This window comes from Neoarius graeffei, chromosome 5, assembly GCF_027579695.1.
Source record: "Neoarius graeffei isolate fNeoGra1 chromosome 5, fNeoGra1.pri, whole genome shotgun sequence".
NCBI lineage: Eukaryota > Metazoa > Chordata > Actinopteri > Siluriformes > Ariidae > Neoarius > Neoarius graeffei.
The window spans coordinates 42,958,653-42,970,018 of record NC_083573.1 but is presented as its reverse complement, the minus strand read 5'-3'; the positions used below and the strand labels follow the sequence as shown (position 1 = coordinate 42,970,018).

General features: G+C 40.8%; 1 protein-coding gene across 1 annotated transcript; it reads right to left on the bottom strand.

Moving 5' to 3' along the window:
* Positions 1-217: 217 nt before the first annotated feature.
* Positions 218-10,877, bottom strand: LOC132886732 (fatty acid-binding protein, liver-like). The gene is made up of 4 exons (XM_060921741.1): positions 10,622-10,877; positions 830-1,005; positions 651-752; positions 218-515 (listed from the first exon to the last, which is right to left on the bottom strand). Exons 1-4 carry the CDS (start codon positions 10,689-10,691, stop codon positions 462-464), a joined length of 402 nt encoding a protein of 133 aa, XP_060777724.1. The 5' UTR covers positions 10,692-10,877; the 3' UTR covers positions 218-461.
* Positions 10,878-11,366: the final 489 nt, after the last annotated feature.

Genomic DNA, 11,366 nt, shown 5'->3' with positions numbered 1-11,366 from the left:
GGTCGAATGCCTTCTCCAGATCCGTGGATCTGGAGTAGTGTTAACCCTCTCTCATGTTATTTGCCCTGTTGATAATGGGCAGGGCTTGCTGAGCGATGAACAAGCTTTTTATCTGTAGCTTATTACAAATTAGTAATTGCTCTGTGTGTGTGTGTGTGTGTGTGTGTGTGTGTGTGTGTGTGTGTGTGTGTGTGTGTGTGTAAAATCAAACATCATGCATATTTTATTCAATTTTATTGACATCTTGTTTGGTCTTTTAAAACAGTGATCCCAGTGTTATTTCACAATTTTTTTTTTTTTTTAAAGCCACAAGCTATTGAAAGTGTAGCTGGCTATTGTGCTGAAATCCACTTGGTTGCCTCCTGGGCATTGAGTACTTGGCATGGTGTGTAGAAGCTGTTTGGATTATGGAACCATTTTGGAACCAGCTATTATCTTTTCAGCAGGTCTGTACACGTGGGTCACTCATCTCTCTCATAGGTCCTTATACACACCACGTCATCCATGATGCATTTCTAAAGACACACACACACACACACACACACACACACACACACACACACTTCTGCATTCCTTTGCAACATTTGGTAAACGGGCATGTGAAAGAAAAAGGAGTTTTAACCTCAAATTAAGCAATCAGGCCAACTCACAAGTATCAGCTTCCCATCCTGAACTTCTCTTTCAAGTGTTGTGCTCTTGCCATTCCAGGTCTGTGTTTGAATGAGTTTACCATCCACCAGTCTCACAACAGTCTGAAACAAGATGCATATTAAAAGAATATACAGTAAAACCTGCAGTTTTTACAAGTCTTCAAGTTTCTCAAATCTACCTTTGCCTGCCTGCCATCTGCGGTGAGCTCGTCAAATTCCTCATCCAACCGGAATTTTATTTCCACTGTCTTGAATGTGGTTGTAGTTTTCATGGATATGAGCCCCTGATCATCGATGCTGAATAACAGAATTGGCTTGGCCAAATTAGCAATTGTCCTGGATGCTGTACTAATACCTACAAATCCAAAGATGATTAATTAATATCATCATTATAGTGGAGGTAAAGAGAATCAGGAAGGGACCCGGTGCAGTAGCAGACCTACACTACTGAAAGCAAAAAATAACTTTGGAAATGCAAACAAGTGCACACTTACTTAGATATTTGATGATAGTGGAAAATGGGCTAAACTTGCATCTACATTTAATTTAGTCAAGTCAACTTTATTGTCAAATATGCTATACATGCTCAACATACAGCACAGATGAAATTTCAGTCCTCTCTGACCCACGGTGCAAACAGGCAATGCAATAAATAAAAATAGAATAATTGAAATAAACAATATAAAACTAAAAACACACACACAAATATTGGAGCAAATAAACAGTCAAGGGCACTTGAGGTATAGCAGGTAAACATGAAATAAGCAGTATAAACAATAAACTAATGGCTGTTAAGGTGACGTAGTGCAGAATAGAGCAAATGAGCGAGGTAAACTGAAATGTGCAGCCCCTGAGTTCAGTATGTTAATGAATGTTGAGAGCGCGTGCGCATGTGTGTGTTGGGGGGGGGGAACGGGGGACTGTGAGGGTGACATGTCAGATGCTGAAGGGGGGGCAGAACAGGGAGGGGAGTTGAGCCTCCTGACCGCCTGGTGAAAGAAACGGTCCTTGAGCCTGCTGGTTTCTGGAATCGCAGAGAATTCTTCAAGCCAAATAGCACTGAACTCAGCCGGATTGGGACCAAAAGTTTTAGCAGATCACTACAGCCTCGCTCTCCAACATGCATTTTTCTCTCAGCCAACATTGAGCAAAACAGCTGATAAGATATCGCAGACTGACCCAGTTACAAATATCAACAATACCTCTGCAAAGTCAAAACAATCATCCATGCAAGTCTTCACCAAGGACACACAGCCATCTGGGGCAGACTGCCAAGAACCATCTGGGGCAGACTGCCAAGGACATCAACAACCACATGGAATCGCATGTTCACATTCTCCATCATACGATTCCGTCCAGATTGAGGACCTGACCAAAGACAATCATCCCAAGGCTGCATCATCCACATCTCGACCCCATGCAAGTATCACAGAGACTGTCAGGGAGACAGTCACCACAGAGACAGTCATGGAGACACTCACAAAGACCTCACCAAAGTCCCAATCTCAGTCTCGCTCTTCTGACTTTGTTGTACCATCTCCGTCTCCCCCCTGCATGGATTTCCCTAAAAGTATGCAGAGACTGCTGCCAATGGCTGCACTCTCTTTTTCCAGCCCAAATCATTCACGACAAGCAGTGTACCCAGTTCATCAAAAATCAACCAACAGACTGAATTGTGTTCGCCCAGGACTTTCAGCTGGCTACCAATCTTTTTCACCATCTAAAAAATACATGACATCTCCAATCCTTCCCCCTCCCAACCTCATGGAACATACAGAGAGTCTTGTATGATGTGCTGTGGGTCCCTGCATTGGGTGTAGTTTTGAAAACAAGCTGGGGCCCAGTATGCCTATGCCATTCTCTATTCCTGTGTTGATAAGAAATAGAAAACATAGAGCATATTTAACCCAGGGGGTAAACCAGTCTAGTCTCCTTCCTGTTTCAAAACAACATCAGAGTGCCCAAGCAGATATTACTTCTAGACTTTCTGTAAAGCTAGCTCTTCTAAATGTTAGATCACTTTCAAACGAGTCATTTGTAATTAATTATCTTATTTGCAAACACAATCTGCATACTTTTAGGGAAATCCATGCAGAGGGGAGACGGAGATGGTACAACAAAGTCAGAAGAGCGAGACTGAGATTGGGACTTTGGTGAGGTCTTTGTGAGTGTCTCCATGACTGTCTCTGTGGTGACTGTCTCCCTGACAGTCTCTGTGATACTTGCATGGGGTCGAGATGTGGATGATGCAGCCTTGGCATGATTGTCTTTGGTCAGGTCCTCAATCTGGATGGGCAATGCAGATATCTGTGGCCGCCCATTGTTAACAACATGCTCACATTCTCCATGTGATTGTTGATGTCCTTGGCAGTCTGCCCCAGATGGCTGTGTCCCCTTGTTGAAGCATCTATGCTGTGCTTGCATGGGTGGTTGTTTTGACTTTGCAGAGGTATTGTTGATATCTGTAACTGGGTCAGTCTGTGAGCACTTATCAGCAGTTCTGCTCAATGTTGGCTGAGAAAAGAATGCATGCTGGAGAGAGAGGCTGTAGGGATCAGCTAAAACTTTGGTCCCAATCTGGCTGAGTTCAGTGCTATTTGGCTTGAAGAATTCTCTGCGATTCCAGAAAAGGTTAAAATTATCTATGAAGTTCACACCAAATGAAAAACAAGTTTTTCCAAGCCAGGTGTTAAGACTGAAGAGTCGAGTAAATGCAAAAGCTTCCCCTTGCAGGGAGTGGGCCACTGATAAAAGATTGTATTCTAGTCTTATAGAGATCAGAAAAAAGTTTTCTGAAGTCATCTTGGACAAACAGCTGTTCTCTGAAAACATCATTTGCTCCCACATGCACAACAATATGTTTGATAGTTTTATGCTCGGACATGAGTTTCAAAATGCTGTCTTTGGTGTCAGAGATGGATGCATTTGGAAGGCAGCAAATAATCATCCCATGTCCTTTTAAATGTCTTACAGTGGAATCACCAAGAACAAGAGTTGTGGGATCAGGTGGTGTTACGAGCTGCTTTTTGCCTCTTCCCACAGCTCTTCGGTTGTGGTGCGATCTCTTTCTATGATGTGCTTGTCTGCCTGAAAATTCCACTTCCACATCCCTGAGGCATTCAAATTTGTTCTGAAGCCTTATGGGCTGTGGATTTTCCATAGGATTGTAAATCCTATTGTAGTTTGTAGACCTAGCTCTATTTCTAATAGCATGGCTGTGGAGCATGGGGTGCATAGTATCAGAACGAACTGGTGTTGAGGTAATTACTCTGTTTTTATTTTTGGGCCTGCCACCCATCATGTGCCAGTTTTCTGTACTCACATTTTGCCCTGTTAGATCGATGTATTCATCCACTCGATCTGCAATGCCATCGGCCTGTCGGGGTGCAATCTCTGCATTCTCAGCCACTGTTTCTGTACTCCTTTCGTGAGATATTGCTCTTAGTTCGTCTGTCTTTGGCAGGGCATCAATCTTTGATTCCAGGATAAAAATCCTCTGTTCTAGTTCTGTGCATTTTCTGCAGGATCTCCTGGATTTTTTGCCACCTGGCATTTTGTTTTAAAAGCTAACTTATCTTGTAAAGGTGAAAAATAAAATGAAGAAATAGTGGAAGTTAAGTGAGAAAGTAAAGTAAAATAAAGATCAAGCAGGAGCAAAGCAGGAGCAAAGCAAAGAAGCGTCCTACTATATAGGCATGGTCCTTTTAGATCTTCAAAAAGCTTTTAATACGGTAGACCATAGGACCCTCTTACAGAAACTTGGAGCCCTAGGATGTCATGCATCAGCTATAGATTGGTTCCGATCCTATTTGACAAGGCGAAAACAATCGGTTGAGATTAGTGGTACGATCTCAAATTTCGCAACCATAACAACATGTAGTGTACCACAGGGGTCTATTTTAGGCCCCCTACTATACCTTATATTATATATATATATGAATGACATTCCATAGTCTGTCCGCTGTAAGATTCTCTTATATGCGGACAACACTGCCCTTATAGTGTCGGGCAATAGTCCTGAGGGTATAGAGAGATCTCTCTCCTCGGAGCTTGAATCGATCAGAGAATGGCTGATCGATAATAAGATGTCATTACACCTAGAAAAGACGGAGTCTATACTTTTTGGATCTAAATTTAAACTTCGTAAATGTAATACTATTCAGGTGCAATGTGCTGGAAATACATTGAATAGTCAAACAGAGGTGAAATACCTTGGTGCCAAACTTGATCAATCATTATCTGGAAAAGGCATGGCTGAAAATGTCATCAGTAAGTCAAATGCCAAACTGAAATTCCTATATAGACAAGCAAGGAATGTCGACTTGAAAACCAAGAAATTGCTTGTATCAGCACTGATCCAATGTCATTTTGACTGTGCCAGCACATCCTGGTACACTGGTCTAACCAAGAAATATAAAACACGGTTACAGTGTACTCAGAATAAAATTATTCGATATCTTTTAAATGCACCGGCTAGAACACATATTGGCGCTCATGAATTTGGACTAGTTGGTATGTTACCGGTTGAGTTACGTGTTAATCAGTTAAAATAAAATTTAGTTTACAATATTGTTAATGGTAATGCTCCAAATTCTCCCTCTCAATTCTTTTGAACCAACACGTAACCGCCACTCTATCAGTACAAGATCTAGTGCCATGTCCTTCCAAGTACCAGTTGTTAGGTCTCATGGTAAATCTTCATTTAGTTATTCTAGTATTTTGTTATGGAATGAATTACCTAGTCATATTCAAGGTGCTACCAGCAAGTCTCGGTTTAAACGTTTAGTCAGACAATTTTTATTCCAAAATCTTAGCAATCAGGAATCTAGTGTTTTTATTCGATTGTATACCTCCGTTTGTTTTTTCTTGTGAATTGTCGTATTTATTTTTTCTCATATTTTATATAACTTGTTAACTGTTTATTAGCTAAGTTTATATTGTTAAGTTTATATTATGTTGTTTTGCGACATTGTTAGTTTTATACGGGTTTTTTTTTAGGGACCACAATGGAAATAAGTGTTTTACACTTTGTGTTATCCCAATATTTTAATGTGTTTTGTACTTGTATTTTTATATTATGTACAAGATCATTTTTATATTGAATAAATCAAATCAAACTCGACTAGCGCTCTGTCTGACAGGTGTCACGGTCTGATTGTACGCTGGTATAAATTTACCATGCGCATACGCAGACCGATTTTTTCCCCCGGTCAGTTTCCGGGAAGTCTAAATTGACCATTTCTTGCTGCGAGTTTGTACCGAGCATTTCAACACATTTATGGACTAATAGAATGCAAATTGTGACTACAGTTGTGAGATTTGATTATCAGTAGACAAGAATGGTTTGGATTGAATTTTATTAGTATATGTGTAAATGAAGTTAATAAAGTTGTTCAAAACACTTTACATTCTGACTTCGTTCTTTCATATACACTACCGTTCAAAAGTTTGGGGTCACCCAGACAATTTTGTGTTTTCCATGAAAAGTCACACTTTTATTTCCCACCATAAGTTGTAAAATGAATAGAAAATATAGTCAAGCCATTTTTCTGGCCATTTTGAGCATTTAATCGACCCCACAAATGTGATGCTCCAGAAACTCAATCTGCTCAAAGGAAGGTCAGTTTTATAGCTTCTCTAAAGAGCTCAACTGTTTTCAGCTGTGCTAACATGATTGTACAAGGGTTTTCTAATCATCCATTAGCCTTCTGAGGCAATGAGCAAACACATTGTACCATTAGAACACTGGAGTGAGAGTTGCTGGAAATGGGCCTCTATACACCTATGGAGATATTGCACCAAAAACCAGACATTTGCAGCTAGAATAGTCATTTACCACATTAGCAATGTATAGAGTGGATTTCTGATTAGTTTAAAGTGATCTTCATTGAAAAGAACAGTGCTTTTCTTTCAAAAATAAGGACATTTCAAACTGACCCCAAACTTTTGAACGGTAGTGTATACTTAAACAAATCAATATTCATGAATAGGGCGACCAGACATCCCGGTTTTACCGGGAGAGTCCTGATTTGGGGTTGTGTGTCCCGAGTCCCGACAAAAGTCTGTCGGGACACAGATATGTCCCGGTTTTCGCCACTCGCGACTGAGCAGCGTGGGAATCATTAGCGGAGAAATGTCTGCATTTACTATTTTGATGAATTGACAGGAATCGCAAACTTTCCTGGTTACTGCCCCCTGGCCCTGTGGCATGGGTGTTTATTTAGCCACATTATTCCAGACAACAGAACGTGTTGCCATGCAACAATAAAATAAACATTAACTGGCACGAATGTTCTTTGTCTAGCAGCTAGCAGCAGTAATGCCGCAGCAATTATGCCGAAAAGAAAATGTACCTTTTCCAAAGATTTACAGGGCACCTACCCCTTCCTCCGAGAGGTGCAGAACGATGCGCACGAAGCCTACTGCACACACTGTAAGTGCTTTGTTCTTGCACCGAGTTGGGTAGCCTATGCTGCAAATGATGTGCGCTCCTGTGGGGGCTTTCCTTGGGCTGTCGCCCCTCTCCTCCTTTACTGCTGTTTTGTTTGAGTGTATATTTACGGAAGCCGCAAGAGGCCCTTCATATAATCTTTTTTTTTTTATTCACCTTGTTATCCCGAGATAACGACATAATTAATTCAAGATCTCGAGAAAACAAAGCAATTATTTCATGATCTCAGCTGGATCACTGTATCTCCATCGGTAGAGACGAAGCTGGGCCAGTCTTCTGCGGAGGTGCCGTGGACTAATTTTTAATAAGGGATAATTTCAAAGACTTAATGCAATCTCTCCCTGTGTCAACCCCTGATCAAAATATTGCCTTATTAGGTGATCGATTATTCCAGACATTCTAATGACCAAAGTTGCATCTATACAAAATGAGAAATAGCCCCAAAGTCAGCATATCACAAGTCTCTTGGCGCACCTGAATGAACCATTTCTCAGCTGTTTTCTTGAGATCACGGAATAATTGTTTTTTTTCTCGAGATCTCGAAATAACGGTTTTGTTTTCTCGAGATCTCGAATTAGTTGTGTTGTTTTCTCGAGATCCTGAATTAATTATGTCGTTATCTCGGGATAACAAGGTGAATAAAAAAAAGGATTATATGAAGGGCCTCTCTCGGCTTCCGTAGGTAGTATATATTCTCAAATCACTTGTCTCTTTTTTTGTTTCTGTTTAACATACCATTCTGACAGTTTGGCCATATTGCTGTGTTGAACAGCTTGTTGCAGCTTCCATTAAAGTGTTCACTTTTGTACACATCTTCTTGCTTTATTCATTCAGTTGTGGGGAATGGTTAGTAAGGTTGATTCTGACCTAGGCTATGTTGAGGTCACATATCTACTTTTTAAGTTCATGCTATAGTGCATACAATTTTAGAGATATAGCCTACATGTGCATATGCATTCTTCTTGGTGTTCTCACAAACAGGTGGAATAAATCAGTTTAAATTTGGCCTATGGACATAGCCTGGCCTATTCTCAGCCATTACAAAATCTGTTGTCTGACCATAATTTAACTGATCTGTATACCACCATGCTACTAGATAACAAAATGCCTGTTTGTTTTATTTCATGTGAGATGTTGATAAATGTGAGCTTCAACAAAATGATAAGAGCACCTCTCTGAGTGTCACGTTTACGTTAAAAAAAAAAAAAAAAAAGCCGTGCGTGCGCGAGCATGGTCGCGCGCAAAAGTGTCCCGGTTTCAGACTAGGGAAATCTGATCACCCTACACTGGTAGCATGTTAGCCGGGCTAGCTGAATGGCACAGTCCGGGACGCTGTCGTTAAGCCATGTTTCCACAAACACAAGGACACAACACTCGCTCACAGACTTAGAAGATGACAGGAGTAGGCGGACATAATCCAGCTTATTGGCCAGAATGATTAGCCCAAGAGCATTAGCTCAAAATGGAGTCCAACCCGGAACAAATTAGTAACAAGCTGAATTTTTCACAATATGTTCAGAATACCCTTAGGAATAACATACTAAAAGTCCCCGGGAATCCACCTTGTGCTCTCTGAGAAATTCAAGATGGCGTCCAAAATGGCCGCCGATTGGAGATTTTTCAATATCTCAGGGATAAAACATAATATAAATGCAATTAAAAATGTTAAATTATATGTTCTCTCATACAAGCAATGCAAATTCACCATTGTCACACTGTTAAAATTAAAATTAACCAAGATTACAAGGTCATTAATGTGTAAATTACATGGAGTTTGATGGTTGACATGATTGACAGATTAGCTTAGTAGGCTACCTACATACATGAACATAATGTAAGACAACAATTAGACATCAATTTCCTTAATATTTAGTGCATCTTTAAGCTTTGATAAAATATTAAAGGGAAATTAAATTTGAGAACTCTATCTTCTAAAACTACAATGGCAAGCTGTTTCAGTACACTTCTTCAACATTCCGGCGACTTTCATGACAAAAAGGTCTGCCAGTCTTTACTACTAGCAATGCCAGTGTGTTCGGACAAAAAATGACTAAACTCAGCATGACCTTTTAAAAATGACTGAACTCAGCATGACCTTTTAACATGCCATTTTTCATTTTACACCACCAATTTACTTTAATTAATATTAATGAAAATAAGTGCTCCAACCCCTAGTAATTGTGTTTGTTGTTTTGTGAACAGAATAGGATGATATGGAGTGAACGAGTAACCAATGGATCCACACTCTATAATCGGTAGTGTACATTAAATAGCACATGTATAGATTTACAATTATAAGTCTGTAATTATTAGTCCTAAACATTAAGAACTGAAGCCATTTCAAAAACACATGAGATATCTTCATGATACCATAACGATTATTTTGTCATAACAGTCATTGTTACTGTTATAATAATGTGTACACTGTAATTCATCTCATTATCTCTAGCCGCTTTATCCTGTTCTACAGGGTCGCAGGCAAGCTGGAGCCTATCCCAGCTGATTACGGGCGAAAGGCGGGGTACACCCTGGACAAGTCGCCAGGTCATCACAGGGCTGACACATAGACACAGACAACCATTCACACTCACATTCACACCTACGGTCAATTTAGAGTCACCAGTTAACCTAACCTGCATGCCTTTGGACTGTGGGGGAAACCGGAGCACCCGGAGGAAACCCACGCGGACACGGGGAGAACATGCAAACTCCGCACAGAAAGGCCCTCGCCGGCCCCGGGGCTCGAACCCAGGACCTTCTTGCTGTGAGGCGACAGCGCTAACCACTACACCACCGTGCCTCCCGTACATTGTTATTATATAATGTTAATACACAATGTAATTAATACACACATGTTGGAATTTACTCTCCTACCCTACAAAACATATATTCTGACCTTTTAATTGCATTAATATTTTGTTTTGGGCCTGAGATATGGGCAGATCTCCATTTGGCGGCCATTTTGGACGCCATCTTGAATTTCTCAGAGAGCACAAGCGGGATTTCCGGGGACTTTTAGTATGTTATTCCTAAAGGCATTCTGAAAAATTCAGCTTGTTACTAATTTGTTCCGGGTATAACCCTATTACTCCTGGGCTAGATGGTAGGGATACCCGGCCGGTGAGGGCTAGCCGCTAGCCTAGCCCGGATACCTCCGCGCTTGCCCCTCTTCTGCTTCCGCATGTCCCCGCCTGTGGCGCTTCCACTGCGGGCTGGATGCAGGAGTGGGGGTCGGTGCTTGAGCAGGCCTCCGGAGCAAACCGTAGCCGCATAGCACTTCCGCGTCCGCTGGATTTATATCCGTGAATATAGTTCTGCGGATGTCGAGCAGAAACTCGCGGGAGTGTGTGCGCCTTAAGACTCATGGACGCGACAAAGGCGAACAGATACTGTTTTAAAACACGAAAACAGCGTTCTGTCGGGACGGAGAGGAGCCGCTGCGTGTGTACGCGCCGCCATCTTCATTATTTAGTATGCAGCAATAAAAAACCAAAAAACCCTCATGTGCAATAAAACTTACCTACAGCCTTCATGTAATCATCAAAGTTCTTGCTTGCAGTTAATTTCCATGCACCCATGAACTGTTCCATTTTCACCGTGCTTTATAAATGAGTGAAACAAAACTGTGTGGTGTCCTCAAATTCTAATACTGATTTGAACAGTGGGGAGTCGATATTAGAGGATTTAAAAAGAGAGGCATGTGCAGCGTAAGCAGGCCAATAACCAGAGATGGATACAGTTCATTGGCCCCAGTTTTGTAAGAAGGGTGATACGTGTGTGTGTGTGTGTGCATGGAGAAAGAGGAACAAAAATCACGAGTCATATCATAACATGCAGACACCCCAACCTGCAGAAACTCATTTCAGGGAGGTGTCGTGACACCCCAAAAGTCATGCCGGGGGAGTTTCTGCAGGTTGGGATGTGTGTAAACCAGGGGTTTTCAAAGTGTGGGAGAGTCAGGGCCCCTTACAGTTTTTGTTGTTGCTATACTTAATGTTCCATTCGTATTTAAAAAAAAAATGGTTGTTGTACACATTATTTTTTTTTCTTTTACACATTTTAAACATCTGTGCTTTTTAAAAACATCTTGTTTTACACGTTTTTAACATTTGTGCTTTTTAAAACATCTTGTTTTACACATTTTAAACATCTGTGCCTTTTTAAAACATCTTGTTTTACACATTTTAAACATCTGTGCTTTTTTAATACATCTTTTTTTTACACATTTTAAACATCTGTGCTTTTTTAAAAACATCTTGTTTTAC

What these genes read in the sequence shown, in the direction of transcription:
- LOC132886732 (XM_060921741.1), bottom strand. Translation starts at nt 10,691, where the DNA reads ATGGAACAGTTCATGGGTGCATGGAAATTAACTGCAAGCAAGAACTTT. An exon ending in TGATTACATGAAGGCTGTAG is followed by an intron (nt 1,006 to 10,621) that starts GTAAGTTTTATT and finishes TTGGATTTGTAG; the next exon opens with GTATTAGTACAGCATCCAGG. An exon ending in CAGATGGCAGGCAGGCAAAG is followed by an intron (nt 753 to 829) that starts GTAGATTTGAGA and finishes ATCTTGTTTCAG; the next exon opens with ACTGTTGTGAGACTGGTGGA.